General features: G+C 32.3%; 1 protein-coding gene across 1 annotated transcript; it reads right to left on the reverse strand.

Annotated features, from left to right (window-relative positions):
- Positions 1-18,953: 18,953 nt before the first annotated feature.
- Positions 18,954-19,277, reverse strand: LOC149537620 (protein GLUTAMINE DUMPER 4-like). Its single transcript, XM_089802352.1, has one exon. It carries the CDS (start codon positions 19,275-19,277, stop codon positions 18,954-18,956), a length of 324 nt encoding a protein of 107 aa, XP_089658478.1.
- Positions 19,278-23,192: the final 3,915 nt, after the last annotated feature.

A 23,192-nucleotide genomic window follows, 5' to 3' on the forward strand; every position in this document is an offset into this window, starting at 1 on the left:
TGACATCATCAGTGGAATGTCCTTTGCCACTACCTGATTGCGCATATCTTCATTACTTCCTAGATGTAAGATAGCCAACAAGCATCCACAACTACTTTCCCAATACTCTGTCTCTAAACTGCTCTCTATATGTTAGGTACAACTCTTGTACATCTTTGATTCAACACTATGCACTTGACCATGTCGTCAGGACACTATGCCAGACATGTCCATAACTATACATGACCAAAAAATCAAACCATTGTTCGTACCATCAAGATCTCTATCTTCTACTCAACTAGCCTTTATAGAAACCATGCTATGTTGACATCAATGCAAAGCATAGTCATGAATGCAACATATCAATACTCTCCAATGCTCAAGATACTCGACAAAGTAGTATCATCAACATTCATACTAACAATGTGAGCATTGCTAGGAAGACAAATTCTAAATCAAAAGACACATGAATTATATACATTCCTTGTCAAACACCACATTTTTATATGATATAGATGGAGACAAATGTCTTATCACAATATTGAGTTTTCATATGTCAAGGATACCTAAACCTGGATTTGGATGTTAGCATCGCCATTTTGTTCAATACATGCATAAGATATGCTCAACAAAACATGTAAGCCACTATCATTAAGGAATGAAAACAAGTGGAGTGCTTAACCAAGGTCATTAGGGAGAGCATGAATGTCAACACACATCTAGCTTCTACACCTACAAGGTTGGGGAAACACTTAAACAGTAAGGAGGCCTCGATATGATTGACAGATGCAAAGCTTCATGGAATAGAGCCAAGGAATAGCCGCAAAGTGTTTGAAATAATGTCATCAACTAAATTCAAAGGCATGAGAGCTATGTAGATGAAGGCATTACACTTACCCTAATTGGGAATAGTGATTGCATCACAATTGAGAAATCTATCCTATATGAAATCTAAACTTGCCAGTGGAGCGTTAACTCTCAATACTCCAAGACTCAACAATATGAATACAATTACTCATGGAAATGTGGAATGCAAATAGAAGATCTAGAAAAAAGTTAAAATAATTTAGTTATTCATACTTATTAAATTGTCTAGTTAAAGATTATAAAGATCTTGCATTCCAAAGAAAAAGATGAATTGCAAGAGGTGAAACCCAAAGTAAGAAGATGTTAATTATAGTCCATCAAAGAATCAATTTTTTTTGAATTGAAAGATGAAAACATTATTTATTAGAAAGCTCTTCTTTTAAAAAGGGTTCTTCTTTTTGGCAGTGGAGTGTCCTAAGGAGTTCCACTATTTTTGACAGATTGTATGCTACATGATAGGAGAAAAAGAAGATTGTATAGGTTAGCAGTCTATGGTTGCGATATAGACTTTAAAGTTAGTATCTCTGTACGTATTTTGAATGCTCAATATTATATCTTATTCAAATGAATTTTGAATGAATGGAAAGCTCCATATCTTATTCAAAGGTTACATACTTTGAATGCTTTTCTGTGGTTTATATTTGAATCAAGATCGGATTATGGGGTCATCTTATATCACTGGGTTTGTACATTGGGCATAGTTCTTGTTTGTTTAATCATTTCTCAATCTTTCTATATGCATGTACAGGTGGAAGGAAGTATATTTCCATTGCCATATGTGGAAGTTGTTTCATTTTATTTATGTTATAGTTATTCACCCCCTATCGAAGAATAGTGAGGGTGGCTTTCGCTTTCAGGTTAAAAGTATTTGTTAAACCCATTCCTTGTATATCTAATTGAGGAGTTGTACCCTATAAAATTTAGATGGCGCTTGTACAACCCAATGAAAAAGTGAACCAACTATTCTTAGCTTTTTGTGTCTTCATTGTTGGGAAAATAAGGGTTATTTTGGAAGTTTTTTGTGAAGACAAATTTGTTCATCAACACACCTCAAACCTATCTAGTTTTATTCAAACCAACCCAAAATTGATCCAAAAAAACTTATGAACCAAATTTTTAACAACAATTTCTCAAATTTTCAGGTAATTTGAAACTTTGACCATAATTGACCTTATTAGGATCTTGTAGCACTAAATAGGTCTTAACAACTAAAACACGACCAACACTTGCACTCAACCTTCTGACACCTTCTCCAACACACCTTTTGACTTTATAACTAGTCCTTATTTGGTCAATGGTTGGCTAAAGCCATTTACAAGACAAAAATTCTATTAGGGTTTTCCTTTTCTCCTAAGGTGCTTCTACACCACATATGTTTCCCCAATAATATTCTTAAAATCAACCCTATTCCATATTTTAAGATATTCTTTCAAAAAATATTTTTTTTTTTGAAAAAAGCAGCGGCTTTATTACCTGGTCTATAAGGGGCATGATTCCACCAAAAGGAAACTTTCTCCATAAAATTCTTAGCTCTTAGCCACATTAACTCAATCTAAAAGGAACCCTTTTTGGATTTGAGTCCAATTGAATCCTAAAGCTGACTAGGAAGTGATATGATCTTTAGAAAGGTAGAAATCAACTAGATAAACCCAATCTAAGCTTCCCTAATCACCAATTAAAAGAAAACTATCCAATTTTTTAGCGATTTTAAAGAAATCTTGTCTCCTATTAGTCCATGTCAAATTATCATTATTGAACTCAACATCAATCAAACCAATGAATATCACAAAATCAACAAAATCTCTTTGGTTTTGCTAACCCAACCTTTTCTACCTTTATTTATCTCTTGCATGAAGGATTGCATTGAACTCATCCCCTATTAAACAAAAATCCTCCTTGTTACCTCTTAAAATTGTTGAGAGATCATCTAATATCCTTTTCTTATGTGTATGATTGTTAGGTATATAGATAGTCAAAATATAGAAGGATGATCCTAGTTGGTTTGAGCTCACCATCACATATTGCTAGAATCTCCCATAATCAACTAACCTAGAATCCATAGTAGTTTCATTCTACAAAAAACCAAAACCATGAGAGGATCTGCTAGAACTAGCTAGCAAAAAATGCCACATTTTGAAATTATTTCTACAAAAATCCACATCCTTATCCTTAAATTTTATTTATTGCATAAAACCACATCTAACCTTATGTGATCAAGACACCTCTTGATGAGGAGAATCATTTCTTGGAAACTACAATTGGAACAATTGTTATGTTGCATTGATGTTAAATATATTGGTGAGGTAGTTTGGGACCTGATCTAAATATCATATCTATTGCACTGATGAAGAGGATTTGACTAGTTGTTCATAACAAAAACATCTAGAGGAAAGGTTGAGTTATGAAGAGAAAACAAAAAATGGATATTTGATTAGTTACTCATCCCGATGATGGATCATTGAGTATGATCCAAAACATTGATGCTATCAAACTTACACACAATCGCACCCAGAAGCATAAATATTAAATAGTTAGACTTTGACAAGATAAAGTGATCGTGTAAATAATGTTGCAAGAGGAGAAGCCAGTAATGTTCAAGTCTTGGAAGTGTGAGCAAAGATAGATCAAATGTGTAGGCTTGATTGAGTAACAAAGTAAAATACTAAGCAGTTTTAATGGACATGCCGAGTGATACTAATGTTAACTGAACCACAGTAAGTGTCGAGAAAATTTAGTGCTAACCTTGGTATCGATTGAGTTATAGTGTTGTTGTTGAAAAAGAATTTTTATAGTGACTGAGTAACCCAATGATGATTGAGTGTTAGAATTTAGTGTTCACCAAGGAACAACATTTTAACTATTTGTGAGGAATCATAATTTCTAACTAAGTTGATTTCTTGGGATATGAAAAATGTGTAGAAGATAATGATTGATGAGTTGGATCATTTAATTCTAGGATAGGATTAGGTAACAACTTAAGATATTAATTTAAGGAGAAGTTTCTAGAAAATAAGAGATCACTAGAGTGACTACTAGATACATTATATCCAATGGATTGAATCATGAACCTTGTGATCTATGATGTTGTTTAAGAGGAAAAAGATCAGAAATAGCTATTTAAAGAGGTATAGAGACAAAATTTAGAAGAGTAGTGTGTAGTGCATGCATGAGTGTAGAGAGGCTTTGCACATGAAGTTCCATAGAGTTGGAGTTGTTACTGATGTTGTTGAATAGCGAAGCTAAGCATAAGGCTTAATTGAGTTGAGAAGAGGTGAAGGGTGATTTCTTGAAGGGTTGCCAAGTGAAATTTAGATTGAGATAAACATGGAGGCTAGATAGTGAATGAGTACATAAGACCTGAATAGATATTTGTACATGAAAATGAGTTGTACTTAATAGATCAAACATGTTGTTACTTTCTAACCATTGTGAATAGTATTTGAAATCCTTTAATCAAGGTTGACCTAATAGTCATAAGGACTCAATAGTCTTTGTATATCCTTTAACTAGGTGACATTCTAATTGAATGTTCTAAAGTCCTCTAAAAAGGCCACTCCTAACAAGGTGATTAAATCTTTTAACAAGGTCACATTTAACAGTTTATATTGTAACCTTTAATAGGCTTGGATCCTAATAGGGCTCACTTAAAAAGAGTGAAAATTAGTGACATATTGTTGGTGGTTTTTTCTAAATTGGGTTTCCACATTAAATCCTAGTGTCAAACTTGTGTGGATGTTATTATGTTATTTTACTGATTAAGGTTTACATTCTCCAAGTCTTTTATTTTAGAACAACGGATAGCTAGCTAATGTCTATAATAGTTTATAGTAGAGGTTGAGCAATGGAATGATAAGTTCTAAAGTTGTTTAGGTGTTTGTTTGTTCAGTTGGTACATATGGACCTTGGATAACTAATCCACTCTCCTCTCATAATTTATTCTAAATATTCTAACAATTGGTATCAGAGCATTGGTGCTTATAGAGAGAACTTTTAAGGTACTCAAACCTAAAGACCATGGCATACAAAAGAGAGGTACAAAAGTTGAACAAAGAATTTTTTTTCTATATGGCAGAAGTTGATGAGGCTACATGTAGCTAGTATTGGTGATGCTGCATTGGATTTTCTAGACAATGCATATGTGGACATAACAATAGTTCCTCTAACTGTATAACAACTAAAATAAAAGGAAGAACATAATCAGTCAATGTTGGAGATTTCTTCAACCTTAAGTTATGTTGAGTTTGATGACCTAAAGGAGTTAAAGAATTCAAAGGAAATATGGGATAAACTAAAGACCATCTATGAAGGAGATGATAATATCTTGAGAGCCAAATAATAAAGTTAGATAGGTAAGTTTGATGAAATGAGAATGACAGAAGGTGAGAACATGGTGTAGTATTGCAAAAGAATCAAAGAAGTTGTCAATGCCATTAGAGGAGCCAAAGGAAAGATTGAACAATAATAAATAAGGCATTGAGAACTCTACTTCCTATTAATGCTATTAGGATTTCTACAATACAAGAACTAAGATGTACACCAAATAATACCCTAACCATGGAAGGTGTATTTGGTAGGCTTACTACTTTTGAGATGTCTAATTTTGATAATTACACTCTTGCTACTATTGAATCTTCTTTTAAATCACAATTGGTTCTTAGCAAGAAAGGAAAGGGAAAACATGTAAAAAATGATAATGATACTTCTGATGATGAACTTGATGAACTTTAGGCATTGATAGCTAGGAGATTTGGAAGGGGCAAAGGAAAATAAAAAGGTAAACTTTCCATAATCTGTTTTTCATGCAACAAGGTTAATCATATTTCTACAAGGTGTCCTGACAAAGAGGATGAGGATGTGATGCAGAGCCATCTGTATTTATCTTCAAGAAATCTTAGCTCAACTCAAGGGTGCAGAGCCCTCTGTATTTATCTTCAAGAAATCTTAGTTCAACTCAAGGGATTCATAATAGGCTGGTACACCCTCAAGAACATCTCAAAGATTACAAAAAAGAACCCAGACATTATACACCAATAAAGACAACATCTTCACTCACACAATCAGATTGCTATGTCTGATTGCATTGTTCATAACTTCAGTTCTAAATATCTTATTGAAAAAAACTTTGGAGGAATTGTTCCCAATTAGTAATTCTGAAACATATCCAAAGCTGAGACCAATCCAATAAGAAGATTATAAATTATGTACTCTGAACCAAGACCCATATTTTCTGTCATAAATCAGGAGCCAAACCATTAACCCTTCCTAGGGAATCAAATAAATTTCTCAAAATAAATTTAAATAACACCAAACCAATTCTGCAGTATCCATTTCTAAGTCTAGTTTCCAAATATATAAGTTATTTTCTTTTCTCATTCATAAATTATTGTATAATATCAAATCTTTTTCTGCAACACCATTGAAGGCATTTAAAAACCAGTTTTCACTCAAATCTTCATAACTTTCCAAAATCTAAATAAAAATGATTCAAACCAGTTGGAAATGAAAGGTAGTTTACATATCTTTCCAAAAAATATCATTAGAGATCCCAAGTCTCCAAAATATGTCCATACCACATGCTGCAACATGACTATATTCAGCGAATCTCAAATCTGCAAACATCAACTTTCACCAAAATACCCATAACTTATTCATTTCTTCATAAAATTGAACCAAATCAAAAGCATGAGAAAAAAGATTCATCATACTATATATCCATTACTATATTACATGGTTTCCAGGCTGTACATGGTCGTACAAGGCCTGAAAACTACTCTAAAACTAAAAAAACCAATCAAAACCACAACAATAAAATGCACAAAAAATGTATCAAAGTATTTTCTCTTCTCCAAATTTGATTTGGTTCAACCATACAATGGTTTTTATATCTATTTGATAGTTATAAACCTTCCTAACTACCCCCAAGACCAACCATATACCTTTTTACATCATTTTTCTATTATTAGCAACTTTCTCAATGTTGCATTTTACAACTTTTTACGCAACTTTTACATTTTTGACAAAAATGGCTTCATAGCCTTTACAACTGAACCCAAATACAATATAAATGACTCAAATGTATTTAATATCACAAATAATGAATCTTAACTTTCTCATGTTCTTGTATTTAATGTGCTCTTGCACCATACTCCCAAACTTGAAAAGTTTCCAAGTCTCTTGGAATGGTGTGCCATAACTTGCAAAAAAAAAAAAACAATAATGACAAAAATATTCATCTTCACCTTCATTTGAATTTTCCTCTTCATGCCTTTATTACCATCATCTTTTTCCTTAAGGACACATGACTCTCCTCAAAATTATCTTCTCAAATACTCCTGTTAGTGGACCATTAATGGCTGCAACTTCCACGGTGCCTTATCAGTAAGAGATCCATCTTTACCATTGCTACGTCAAACTCTTCCCTATGCCTCACCTAGGAGTCCTCCTCTCTCTCTCTCTCTCTAGTCTCTTAGAAATCAACTAGACCAATCCTTGGCCCTTGACCATTCATCTTACCCAACAGTAGATCCTGGAAGATGCCTCACCTTCTTTGTGCCATGCACCTTCTACCCAGCTTTATCTCCATTAGAGAATGGTTATGATAGACCTTCTCTTGTCTACCCATGCATCCCAACCTTCATATGAAGCAAGATAGATAAGCACCTACAACCAAAATCCATCAACAAAACAAATACCAATTCTTCAAGGTCTTGGTGTGGATTGCCTCCCTCGACGCTCTACCCACACACTCAAGATCTTCAAGCTCTGATACCAATCTGATGCAGAGCCCTCTGTATTTATCTTCAAGAAATCTTAGCTCAACTCAAGGGATTCACAATAGGTTGGTACACCCTCAAGAACATCTCAAAGATTACAACAAAGAACCCTGACATTATACACCAATAAAGACAACATCTTCACTCACACAATCAGATTGCTATGTCTGATTGCATTGTTCATAACTTCAGTTCTAAATATCTTATTGAAAAACCCTTTGGAGGAATTGTTCCCAATTAGTAATTCTGAAATATATCCAAAGTTGAGACCAATCCAATAAGAAGATTATAAATTATGTACTCTGAACCAAGACCCATATTTTCTGTCATAAATCAGGAGCCAAACCATTAACCCTTCCTAGGGAATCAAATAACTTTCTCAAAATAAATTTAAATAACACCAAACCAATTCTGCAGTGTCCATTTCTAAGTCTAGTTTCCAAATATATAAGTTATTTTCTTTTCTCATTCATAATCATTGTATAATATCAAATCTTTTTCTGCAACACCATTGAAGGAATTTAAAAACCAGTTTTCACTCAAATCTTCATAACTTTCCCAAATCTAAATGAAAATGATTCAAACCAGTTGAAAATGAAAGGTAGTTCACATATCTTTCCAATGAATATCATTAGAGACCCCGAGTCTCCAAAATATGTCTGTACCACATGCTGCAACATGACTATATTTAGCGAATCTCAAATCTACAAACATCAACTTTCACCAAAATACCCATAACTTATTCATTTCTTCATAAAATTGAACCAAACCAAAAGAATGAGAAGAAAGATTCATCATACTATATATTAATTACTATATTACATGGTTTCCAGGCTATACATGGTCGTACAAGGCCTAGAAACTACTCTAAAACTAAAAAAACCAATCAAAACCACAACAATAAAATGCACCAAAAATGTATCAAAGTATTTCCTCTTCTCCAAATTTGATTTGGTTCGACCATACAATAGTTTTTATATCCATTTGACAGTTATAAACCTTCCTAACTACCCCCAAGACCAACCATATACCTTTTTAATCATTTTTCTATTATTAGCAACTTTCTCAATGTTGCATTTTACAACTTTTTACGCAACTTTTACATTTTTGACAAAAATGGCTTCATGGCCTTTACAACTTGAACCAAATATAATATAAATGACTCAAATGTATTTAATATCACAAATAATGAATCTTAACTTTCTCATGTTCTTGTATTTAATGTGCTCCTGCACCAGGATGGAAAAAAGAGAGAGAGAAAGTACAACGGAAGAAGAGATGACCAAGACTTCAAGAAGACCAAGGACTATAAAGAAATAGGTAAGAAATCTTGTTATATTTCTGAGGAAGAAAATGATACTAAATTTGAAATTAATGGTGAAGAAGTAATCTATGTTTCTATGAAAGAAGATTCTGATGAAGATGAGAAAACTAATTTAATCTCTTATGTGAACAAACGTGATAGATGGATAATTGGTAGTGGTTTCTCTAATCACATGATTGGTAATAGAAGTAAATTTGAGGATATTGGACCATACAAGTGTGGTTGTGTTAAATTTGGCAATGATGTTCCATGTCTTGTAAAAGGTAAAGGGAGATTTCAACTAACTAATAAGATCAAATGTGGCAATGTTTACTAGGTTGTAGGACTTAACTATAATTGTTGAGCATTTCATAGTTTAAAAATTAGGTTACAGAGTTGAATTTCATCATAGAAAGGCCAAAATATTTGATGCTAATGGCAAACTAATTGAAAGTGGTGATCAAACAAGAGGTAACTAGTTCTATTTAGATTTATCTGATGAGAAATGTTTGTTTTCATAATATGAAGATATTTGGTTATGACACAAGAGGTTATTTCATGTAAATTTTGACAATTTGGTTAGTATTAGCAAAATGAAAAGAGTAAGAGGTTTTCCAAAATTGAAGAAACCTGACAATGCTATGTGTAAACAATGACAATTGGGAAAAATGATAGTCTATTTTCAAGAGAAAAACATATTCATCTCATGATAGTTTGGAATTGGTCCATACTGACTTATGTGGACCTATTGGGGTTCAAAGCTACCATGGAGATAAATATTTCATTCTATTTGTTGATGACTAATCTAGAATGGTCATAATGATGTTTATTAAAGAAAAATATAACACTTTTCAGCTATTTAAGTGGTATATAGCCAATTGAAAAGGAGACATGGAAGAGTCTGAAGTGATTGAGATTTGATTGAGGTGGTGAATTCATTTCCAATGAGTTCAACATATTCTACATTGATAGAGGAATCAAAAGATAGATGTCTACAACTAGGATCCCTCCTCAGAATGGAATAGCTAAAAGAATGAATAGATTAATTATGGATTGTGCTAGAACACTAATGATGGAGAAGAATGTGTCATAGAAATACTAGAGAGAAGCTATAAGTACAACTCTTTATACTCTAAACAAAATGCAAGTCAAGAAAGGTACAAATGCTACACCTTTTGAATTGTGGTAAGGATATGCTCCTAATGTGAAATATTTTAAAAATTTTGGAAGCAAATGTTATATAATTGAAGACAATAAAAATGGAAAACTTGATGCCAAAAGTGATGAAGGTATATTCCTAAGATATTCCACTCAGAGAAAAGATTATAAGTGTTTTAACTCTAATACTAAAAAAGTTGAGGAAAGTACAAATGTGAATGTTGATGAATACATAAAGAAAAATGTTGTTTAATGTAAGACAAAACCTAAAGATTACAGTTCATTCATATATGTGAATGAAAGTGTTCTAGGCACTCTATCTAAACAAGAAATAAAAGCTACAGATCCTCATCAGACTGGGAATGTCAAGTTGCAACAACTAGTTGCCGAGCAACAGACCATGGGTACCAATCAACAAATAAATGATGTTGAGTCATAGAAAGAGGTAGCCAAAAAATAGGAAGGCAATGCTGAGTGTGTAGAACCTAAACAAGTGAGATACAATGAGCTTGAAATTATTTTTCAAGATGAACCCATTGAAGAACAAATAAGAAAAGAGCTTGTGTTAGCAAAATATGTGAGAAGACATCATGCATCTGAACAAATCATTGGAGATAAAGAGTCTAGTGTTATGACAAGAAAATGACTCAGAAGTGATACATGTTTACTTTGTGAGTTTGAGCCATAATCTATGAAAGATGCTTTGGAGAATTAAGATTGGATACAAGCTATGAATGAAGAAATTGAACAAATTTAAAATAATACAACATGGTCTCTAGTACCCATGTCTAAAGACAAAATGTTATTGAAACAAAATGGGTATTTAGAAAATAGCTAAATGATAAAGGTGAAGTCACAAGGAATAAGGTGATATTGGTATGAAAATGATATGCATAATAGGAAGGTGTTTATTATTAGGAAACATTTGCCCCTATAGCAAGATTAGAAGTTAGAACATTGCTTGCATATTATACTTATAAGGGATTCAATGTATATCAAATGGATGTCAAATATGTATTTTTGAATGGGTTAATGGAAGAACAAGTATACTTAGATCAACTCAAAGGATTTGTAGATCCCAACAAGAAGAATATGGTGTGTAAGATGCACAAAACTTTATATGATTTGAAACAAGCCCCTAGAGCATGGTATGAAAGTCTGCATAATTATTTGGTGAATATTGGTTTTGCAAGGACAAATGATATGTTCAATAATCTATATTTGAAAATTGGAAACAATAATAGGGTATTGTTATCTTGAATTTTTGTTGATGATATCATATTTGGAGGAAATGAAGCATTATGCAAAAATTTTGTTGATGAAACGAAGAAGGAATTTGAAATGTGAATGTTTGGTGAGATAAAATTCTTTATTGGCTCACAAGTATATCAAATGAAGAAAGGTATCTTAATTACCCAATCCAAATATATCAAGGAGATACTAAAAAATTTTGGGATGGAAGATTCTAAACCTGTGTGTACACCTAGGGTTAATGGACACAAACTATCTAAGAATGATGATTCCACTGATGTGCACTAGACACAATACAAGTAAATGATAGGTAAATTGTAATATTTTGTTCATAGCAGACTAGGTATTGCATTAGTTGTTAGAATAGTTGCTAGATTTTTAGAATATCTTAAGGATAATCATATGACGACAATAAAGAGAATACTAAGATACCTAAAAGGAACATAAGACTATGGATTGTACTACAAGCAGAATGATAAGTTTCAACTAAAGGTATTCATTGAATTTTATTAGGAAGGAAATGTTGATGATAGGAAGAGAATAAGTGGTGGTGCATTCTTTCTAGGAAAGAGACTAATTTAATGGACAACAAAGAAGCAAAACCGCATTTCCCAATCAACAGCTAAAGTTGAGTATGTGGTATCAACACTAAATTGTTCAAATATCATTTGGATCAAACAATTGTTGAAAGGTATGAAGGAAGAGATTAATAATCCAGTGGTTATCTATTGTGATAACATAAGTAATATTAACATATCAAAGAACCCTGTCATGCATACAAAGACAAATCACATTGCTATCAAGTATTATTCCTTGAGAGAGATGGTTCAAGACAAAGAAGTGAAAGTCGAATATGTGAAAACAAAAGAGAGAATTGCTTATATATTCACTAAATCTTTAACTAAGGATATATATATATATATATATATATATATATATATATATATATATATATATATATATATATATATATATATATATATATATATATATATATATATATATATAAGCTACAAAGAAGCATTGTATCAAATGTATTGATTAGACTATCTTACACATTGATTTAGACAATTCTACTTTAGGGGTTGCCTAAGGTAGTAGTAAAGAAGAAGGACAATATAAAAGATCATCCATATAAAGATAATAGATGAAGTATTTAGACTTGACATGAAATTATCTACATAATGATGCATGACAAAGAGATAGTGTCTTTGGAATTGTTCTCAAAGAGGGATAGATTGCATAATATATATTACAAAGGGAGAGATTAGATAAGACAAAAAGAGAGAGTATGAATCCACTGGGAGAGAATATCCTAGGGGGAGAAAGTGGATGCTTACAGAGACATGCTAAGTAAGAGGGAGTGATTACTTAAAGGGAGTTCATAAACTTTTAAGACATGTTGCTAGATTAGAGATATGCATTAGAATGAAACTAAGGATATTAATAAAATATCTAATACATTGAGAGTGTTACTTAAGGCTACAAATTTTGGATTGTATGGCAACTTGAAGTATTCCTAAAATATTTTTAGAGGTGTTTCCATTAATGCCAAAGAGGGAGATTGTTGGAAACTAGAATTGGAACAATTGTTATGTTGTCATTGATGTCAAATCTATTGGTGAGACATTTTTCTATCTGATCTAAATGTCATATCTATTTGATTGATGAAGAGGATTTGAAAAGTTGTTCATAAAAAAAGCATTTGGAGGAAAGGTTGAGTTATGAAGAGAAAACTACAACTGGACATTTGATTAGTTAGACTTTGATAAGACAAAGTGATTGTTTATTGCAAGAGGAGAAGACAATAATGTTCAACTCCTGGAAATGTGAGAAAAGATAGATCAAATGTGTAGGCTTGACCAACTAATAGAGTAAAATACTAAGGAATTTTGATGGACATACCAAGTAATGCTAGTATCAACTAAGCCATAGTAAGTGTTGAGAAGATTTAGTGTTGACCAAACATCAGTATCGACTGAGTGACATTGTTGATGATGAGAAATAATTTTTATAGTGATCAAGTAACCCTTTGATGACTAAGTGCTAGAACTTAGTGTTGGTCAAGGAAAATAATTTTACCTATTTGTGAGGAATCATAATTTCTAGCTGACTAAGTTCATTTCTTGGGATATGGAAAACGTGTTGAAGATAAGGATTGATGAGTTGGGTCATTTAATTCTAGGAGAGGATTAGGTAATGACTTAAGAGATGAATTCAAGGAGAAGTTTCTAGAAAATAAGAGATAAACATAATGGCAACTAGATACATTGTATTTGATGGATCGAATCTTGAACCCTAAGATCTACGATGTTGTTTAAGAAACAAAAGATTAGAACTACCTATTTAAAGAGGTATACAGACAAAGTTTTAGAAGAGAGTAGTGTGTAGTGTGTACGTGAGTGTAGAGGGGCTTTGCGCATGAATTTTTAGAGAGTTGGAGGTGTTATTGATATTGTTGACTAATAAATCTAAGTAGAAGGTTTAATTGAGTTGAGAAGAAGTGAAGGGTGATTGCTTGAAAGTTTTCCAAGAGAATTTGAGATTGATATGACAACAAAGGCTTGATAGTGAGTCAGTACATAAGAGATGAACATAGACCTATACATGCAAAGTGAGTTGTACTTAATAGATCAAACTTGTTGTTACTTTCTAACCATTTGAAAAGTATTTGAAATCCTTTAATCACGGTTGACCTAATAGTCATAATGACTTAATAGTTTGTGTAAATCCTTTAACTAGGTGACATTCTAATAAAATGTTCTAGTGTCCTCTAACAAGGCCACTCCTAATAGGGTGATTATAACATTGTGTATTGTAACATTTAATAGGATTGGCTCCTATCACTTTAGAAGAGTGAAAGTTAATGACATGTTGCTGGTGGTTTTTCCTAAATTTGGTTTTCATGATAAATCCTAGTGTCGAACTTGTGTGGGTGTTATTATGATGTTTCACTGATTAAGGTTTACATTCTACAAGTCTGCTATTTTGGAATAGTGGATAGCTCAATAATATTGCAAATAGTTTACACTAGAGACCAAGAAATGGAATGATAACATGTAAAGTTGTTTAAGTATTTGTTCAAATGTTCAATTAGTACATCTGGACCTTGGATAACTGATTCACCCCCCCCTCTTAGTTATTCTAAATATTCCAACATCTTTTAGGGGAATTACACTCCCTAAAACTCCATAAAAGGACCTTTATTGCTCCAAGGAAAAGGAATAACCTTTTTCCAATCTCAATTTTTTGTTTGATTACAAAAATTGTCCACTATCTACTTTTTCATCCTAGTTAAGGATGAGGTGGTTTGATAAATCATCCTATTATCCCAAATATAAACTTTATCTAAGAGCCCTAAATCCTCATTATCTACATACTCCTCCTAAAAATCAGATTCATCCTTAGATTCTCTAGAGTTACCACCACTATCCTTGACATTGTCAAATGAATTATCTAAATTTTTGATATGAGAAAGCTTAATATCTTTATAGGTGGTTTTTACCTACTCTTAGCTTGTTTTTCTTCATATAAATTATTACTATGTGTTTCTAGGTGCTCCCTTGCATATCTTTTTCCAATTTTTTTCTCTTATCATTTCCTTCCTAAATCAGAGTCGTCACATCTTTTATAGTCCAAGTCTAAAAAGAATATGGAATAATGTTGGATTTCAAAGGATCCTCATACTTTCTATTATGGACTTGAGATTCTTGAACCTTCACACCTTTACCAGGGCTAGGGTTATTTGATGCCATTAGAAAATTAGGATGATCGATATCTTTGACACCAATAACATTTTTAAAGCATAAGAATGAGATTTCCTTCACATATTAAATTGAGTTGTGCACCTAACTGGGCTTCCAATTTGTATTTTCTTCATTAGAAAAGGAGGTGCTAATGAGTTCATGTCTATCCTCCACCCAACCCTAAACACCCCTATTAACATCATCCCTTCCCTTCCAAAGGATTTCCTCTATTCTAAATAATATGTCATCCCTATCTTTCTAGTGCAATTATGGTAATTTGAAAACTTCATCCATCAAATGGTTGGATTTCTAAGCCCTTTCCTTTTACTTTAGATCACAATACTCTCTCCTCACCAACATTAGATAAAATATTTTCCTTGACTAACAATTGTATCTATTCCCCTTTAACCAGGACCAAAATAGTATATTCATAATCTTGAAGTAGTCTTATATATTAAGAAAAATTCATGGGTAAAGAAAATAACTTATTTAATCAATTGATTCCTCCATAGAAAGAAATGTTCCTAGACATTCCCCAATCACTTTAAAGTTTCCATGTCACTATATTTTTAGGGAAAGATATATAGCTTTATTGACAAAAGAATTAAATTGACCTTCTCCTTGATGGGGTCTAAATTTGAAACCCAATCCTACACATGAACTCCTTTGCCCTGATTGGATATGATTTGGTGCAAAGATGCAATAACTAGGTAAATTGATGCAAAATTAAAAATATTTAGTAAAAATAGAAAAATACAGAACACAAAGATAACAAAAAAGAACATACCTACAACAAGATGTAGAGTGGAACCCACTAATTAAATATAGAGTTAAAAGTGCTTGTTAAGTGTGTTAGGCACCTTGACATCCTGGTTCTTTTGATAACTAAAACATTAGATTCTAGATTAGGAAAATATGTAGATCATTCCCTTCAAAATTAATCTAAAAAGTGTTAATCAAGTGTAAGAATTGATGGAAACCCAGGGATTCTATCTAGTAAAAGTATGGAAATGTATGTCGGTCTAATCAATGTGATTCCACAAATTTTAACTATCAAATATGTAGCCTAGTCAAAATTAGGGAAATATTATGATAGATAGAAACTTGCCTAAGAAAAATATATTTTGGTTTTTACATCTCCACTACAACTATGATTTTAAATAAAAGAGAGATTAGCCTTAGTAGGGTAGAGGCTATAAATATGAAATGAAATGATATTACCTTAGATTTATTAATAGTGGTTATGAAATTATATTTGGACAAATCATTCAAGTATTAACACAATAACATGACAAGAAACAAAATCAATAATGAAAATGCACATGCATGTAGGTGCTTGCAGCTTGCTAGTTCCAAAATTCTCAAATATGAAGATACTTGCTCACTAGAAAGTAATAGGATGAGGTGAAAATGAATCAGAAATAACAACTTTATACAAAGTTCATAAGACATTTCCTAATTTACACTAACTTCTTATAGTCATTGAAATATCAATATCGAATCACAAACAATGTGAACTAACACTTACAAAGTTTTATTTTGGGACCTCTTCAAAGAGACTATGGCTCTAGTAACCCTAGTTAACTCAAAAAAGGAGTAGAAAAGGATAAGGTCCTACAACATAAGATTTGGTCATCAAATGAGCTTATAACAACAATTTGAATTTTCTAGGGCCAAAAGTAGGATTGGAATGAGCTATGCAAGATTACACTAAAGAAAGGGTCCAAAAATGAGTGTGAGATTGTAAAGTTACAATTTATAACACTAAAATGGTTCTTAAGGTATTTCCTAATTTAGGTTGATTTCCAACAATCAAATAAAAATAATTGGACTAAATCTCAAATGGTAGGCAAAAAAACACTTGCACATGTTTGATTTTGTTCCTCTTTGGGAGGGACTAAGGCATTGGATCACTCTATTCCACTCAAAAAGTGAGTAGAGAAAGTTTGTTGCAAGGTATTAGGTCCCAAGACATAGGTCTTGGTCAACAGACCAATATATATAAACACTATGATGCAATAAGCACCAAATAGGCTTGAAATGACATATGTAGAGACACACTAAATCATGCATCCAAATTAGAGCATGGATTTTTAAGGGGGTATCTTTTATGATGCTACATATTGAAGCTTGGAACATAATATAATAGAACATGTGACGTTATAAAAGAAGCCACAAAGATGTATTCATTTTTTTTTGGGAATACCTCATCTTTTGTTTAGATATGCCAAAATAATCAAAATTTGAGAGTCCAAAGTTTATCAAGATTAGCAGAGAACCTTTTGACATTTACCCAAACAAGGGTACAACCCAATTGAAGCCTTCCCTATCACTCTAACTTAAAGAATTTCTCAACGAGACTAACCATATTTTAAAAGAAAAAGGATAGTCGCAACACAAATGCTCAAAAGTTTTAATTTTATTGCACAATGTACACAAATTGATAGGGAAGCCATGATTATGAACATCACTAACAAAAAGATTTGTAAGAACAAGAAATCATCTACAACAACATTTTGTGCTGATAAATAGAAGATACCATAAACTGAAAATAATGCATACATCATTTTTAGAGATATTAAGGTTCTAGTTAGATCATATACATTGTTTCAAATATCTTGTGCCTATCAACATCTCATAACATTTTTGAGGTTGTCTTTTAGAGAATAATATCTCAATCTATTTTATATTTCTCAAATTTTTAGTGCTGCACTTTGACACAACAATAAACTTAATATGAAGAAATATATATTGAAGAATAAGAATATATTTTTTCTTATATAGGAAAAATTCTTAAAATGAGACCTAAATTTTGATTCTGTCTTTATGCATAATGTTTACAAAAATTCCAATTCATTTCAAAGCCACAATTTTGTAAATAAATCTCATGAGTTAAAGAAAGAGACTTATTATTATTCTAATGTAGTTTCCACCATATATATATATACACACACACATATACATATATATATATATATATATATATATATATATATATATATATATATATATATATATATATACATGTATATACATGTATGTGTATATACATGTATACATATACATATATATCTATGTATATACATATATATGTATACATGTATATACATGTATATATACACATATACATCTATATTTATATAATGTATACATATATATCTATGTATACACATATATCTATGTATATACATTTATACATACATATATATATATATATATATATATATATATATATATATATATATGTATGTATGTATGTATGTATGTATATGTAGACATATACATATATATGTGTGTGTGTGCAAAAAACTACATTCTTTAATTAGGAGAAACCAACTTTTCCTTTCATTAGTATTTTTCCAAGACCTCCATATGTTGCTAAAAGCATTGAATTCATAATGAGAAACAATTACCAAAAGTAGATCATTAGGATGTAAGACATATGATTATTATCATTCTTCGGTTTAGACAAAACATTGTTGTTCTATATAGTATTTTGCCTATTCCTATTAGTATTTTGCCTATTTATATGATAATCTAAATCCTATCAATTATTTGTGCCTATTCCGATTCCAATATCTAAATTATATGTGCCTATCCTGATTCCAATAGCTAAATTATATTACTAAATGAAATGTGTATTTAATTGCCTATCTTGAGAGAATTGTAATAAGACAAGCCGATCGAATGCTTTATCAAAGACTAGAGAGAATAAGACACAAATCTCGGATCTGTAATTCCAACCAGGCTCTGAAATATAAGAAAATGTAAATTACAACAATAAAAATAAGAAAAACGCTGTCATTTTAGTCATAGTAATGTCTCCAAACAGGAGCGAAATTTGAGAATTTGCAGATATCTTGTGCATTCTTCTTTCTATGCTGCAGCTGATATGAATGTGGGCTTAGCAATGAAAGTTGGTATGTCTTCCCCAGCCATGATCACAATTACTTTCTCACCCTTGTCATCACAATCTAACACATTCGCCATCGTCTCATTCTTCTCATCAAAACTTGGATTGCCATTATCTGGGTAAAGAGTGTTAGGGTTATTTCTATTCCAGTAGGAGCATGCTAGAAATATCAAAGCAAAAAATACGAGAGCAAGCATGGATCCCATTCCTCCCAACATATATGTCACTGGGGAGTGCCATGTTGAAGGAGGGCTTATTTCATCATGAAGAGCTCTGATACTTCGCATAGCTTATTTCTACTCTTCACAATCTCATCGATTCAAATTGATCCACTTTTAACTGAAGATAATTTTGATGCCAAATACCAAAGTGTGTCATTCATATATATGAATATATTTCTCTACATTAGAAATGTGAACTAAGTGGGCAACCTGTGATAAGATGGGGAGAAAGGAAGCAAGCAGGGCACACAATATTCTTTGGATTTGCATGTTTAGCTGATGCAAACGAGTAGTCCAATCTCCTTCCTTTTACGTGCTTGCAAATAAAATAGTCAAAAGCAATTCCTCAGTCTTGATATAAAGTAAATTAGATTTCGTGTGAGGTATAATGAGGAGCAATAACATCACTACACTCAATGGGTGGTTTATTAAAATGGGTTATCTCAATTTGTTTCCCAAATACCTTACAAATCTTGTCAATTATACTGGTGGCCCTCTAATTCTTTCCCGTTATCTATTCTTTCCCCCTTTTATTGCCATGTTTATCCCTACCAACTTGGGATGGTTGGGCATATAGAAGGCAAGAGTGAAAGTTCCAAAAATAGATGATAATACGCACCACAAAAAGCAAAAATCGATGACAATACGCACCACAAAAAGTGGATGTTCTTTTTAAGATTATTGGATGGCTGACTACACTTATTCAACCTCCCTACAAATCATATCATGGGTTTGTTGGAAGACTCTTTAAGGGGCCCATGACTAAGAGTGATATACATAATCAAATTAAAGTCAGGTTAGAAAAGATTATAAATTATAAAAGTGAATTTAAAATAATATTATAATATTATAAAAGTGAGTTTAAAAGTGAATTATAAAATAATATTATTTTAAGATAATAGATATGAATATATTTCCATTTTATAATCTATCTATTATTTGATGCAAATTTTTTATGCAATGTAAAATATGATTGGTTTTTATTTTAATCATGAAAAGTTCAACTATGGTAAACATAGAAGAAGTTCTCACAACAATTATGTTAGTATGTTTGACAAGTTCTTGAGATTTTAACTTAGAGAATTGTTGTTACATGTGATGCATTAGAAAAGTTAATGATTAGTCTTGATAAGTTCTTATAAATTATTGGATATACTCGCCATTTGAAGAATGTAGTTGAATTAATGCTTTTAGAATGTATCCTAACTTAACAACTCTGTGCCCTTAAAGATTGCACTAGAATGTTCCTTCCATGAATGGTTGATAGCAACAATGAATTATCAATTTCAATAATATGGTAAGATGAATCCAAGGATTTGAAACAATAATTAAACATAATATAAATCTCACAAGTTATAGATAAACCATCATAGATAAAGATAAATAATTTTTCTTCTCCATATGAGCATTTAAACAAAAAATCATGAAATTACACATAATTTCACTATGTGACTAGAACAAACCACTCTATGAGAAAGGAGGGAGCAATTGTCTAAATATTGTAACACCCCCTCATGTGGTACAAAATGAACATCTCCACCACATAGTCTGGAGTGTACACCTTAGCTACACTCTATATTGTGTCATAACTTGACATGACCATATACCAAGAAAAGAAGGAACACATCAATCATCTATTGCACAAGGATGTGCCTCTTGGAACAAAATTACAAAGAGATACCCCATGTAGAGATACCTCATGAAGAAGACACACACATGATATTTTTGTCGGTAGAGGCATAAACTTCTAGGCCCCATCATATTCCTAGTGGTGCTTGAACAACCAAGCTAACATGGATACCCATTTACAAGCATGTGAGCATCTCCCTATCATTTTACCTCAACTATGAATACATAACATGCACATTCATATATGTATACATGTAACATCATGTTATTGAGATTAGTTCTCTACCATCAATGACACAACATCATCACCAACATTATGAAAGAATATTAATGGGATGTGACATTGTATCTACTACATCATGAAAACACATGTACAAATGCAATATCTATCACAACATGAGTAAAATAATCTCACTCTACATACTAGATCTAATAAATATTTATATACACATGAAGCCTCAATGATCATATATCTATCCATAGAGTAAGACCAAGTATTGGTATCATGACCAAGACCTATAAGGATTGGTAGAATCACTTACGAACCATATATATAGGTCCATCATAAGGAGAATTGATGTAGGAGCATCCATTGGTGTAAGGGCAATCCTATATCACCCAAAAATATGCTCAGTGTTAGTTTCTGTTTAAAGTGTTTTCATGTATGGATACCCATTTGGGTCAAATAAAGATTCCAACTCTCATAGTTCCACTATTGGTTTTTTGCATTAGAGTTTTTGAGCACCTTGGGATAAGTGCCAATGCAAAAAATGGGTTATTTTGTAATTGAGCCATAATTATGATGATTTAGAGGGCGTAAGTTGGAGGGATGATTATATTTGTAATTTAAAACACTCCAGAGAAAGAATCAGGTCAAAAGGCTTTATGGTTTGAAAGTTATTGCAATTTTAAGTTGCCTAGAGACCTCCTAAGAGTGCTTCAAAATCAGATTTGAGGCACTAAATGACCTTGTACAGGCTTGAAAAATGGGGGACAAGAAAATCTATCCATAGGGATATATAGCTAATTGAGAACTTTTTAGAAATGTAAACGGTTCATCAATCAGAGTCCTAGATCAAAAGTTATGCCTCCCAGAAGTTGGACTACCATTTCTGGATTCTTCTAATTTTACACTAGTTTCTAACGTGATTTATAGAACCTTCATTTTGGTGGTGGATGCCAAATGGAATATTCTAGAATTTATTCCTAACCCTAAACCTAACTGGGGTTTATTTAAGAACATTTCTTGAATTGTAAAGGCACTTCTTGGTGGAGTTTGAGAGAAGGTGTTGTGAAGAGTACTTTTCTCCAAGATCTAACAATTGTAAGCCCATAGGGCATGTCTTTAGGTTTGTTTACATGTAATGAATGTAGTCGTAGATTTTACTGATAATAATATTCCCCTTTTTCCTGTTGCATTCATTTTGGTTGTGGCTTGTACCTTCATCAAGTGGTATTAGAGAAGGTTTTCCTGAGTGTGTAGACAGAGCGCCAATTGTGATGCAATTTGCACCAGGACTATGTGGTTGTGGGTTTGAGACAAGAAGATGCCTCCATGAAGGGAGCATGGTGGAAGGGCCAGAGTTGTTACTCTTGAGGTTAGAGCCCTCCAGAGACAAGTCCAAGCATTGTATGAGGAGATTCATAGAGGAATGAATGTTGCCGAAGGCGATGAATGTGGGGAAGGAAATGAAGAAGGAAATATTGGGCTAGAAGGGGAAGGAGATAGAGAAGTCCTAAATTAGGTAGAGGAGAGGCTTTTTAGGGCCATTGCTAAGCTTGGAAAAAGACCTAAAATTGACGTGGGTATGTTTTCAGGAAGTCTAAACTCAAATGAGTTGATCAACTAGATCAATGAACTAGAGGAATATTTTGAGTATGAGAATATCAGTGACCCAGATAGGGTTAAGTTTGTGAAGGCCAAAATGAAAGAGCATTCCAAAATATAGTGGGAAGAGATTCATTTGGAAATAAATAGAAGAGGAAAGGAGAAAATCATAAGATGGGATCACATGGTGGACAAACTAAAGAAGCAGTTCATTCCTGTTGATTACGAGCTTGATTTGTTCAAGAAAATGCAAGGGTTAAAGCAAGTAGGAAAATCTCTACAGGAATATACAGAGGAATTTTACTGAGTTCTTATCAGGGTAGGGCATATAGAAGAAAACAAGGAGAATCTTTCCTGTTACCTTAGTGGGTTAAGACCTAACATTTAGGAGGAGTCAAGTCTGGTTAGAATGACTGGCATTGAAGAGGCATACTAGTTTTCCTTGTGAGTTGAGGAGAAGCTAAACAAAAGGTTTTATGGAAGACAGAGAGGCTGCAGTCAAGGAGGAAGGGGTGGTGGCAAGT

Source organism: Cupressus sempervirens, chromosome 9 (genome assembly GCF_028749045.1).
Source record: "Cupressus sempervirens isolate cs-2001-9-10 chromosome 9, ASM2874904v1, whole genome shotgun sequence".
Lineage (NCBI taxonomy): Eukaryota > Viridiplantae > Streptophyta > Pinopsida > Cupressales > Cupressaceae > Cupressus > Cupressus sempervirens.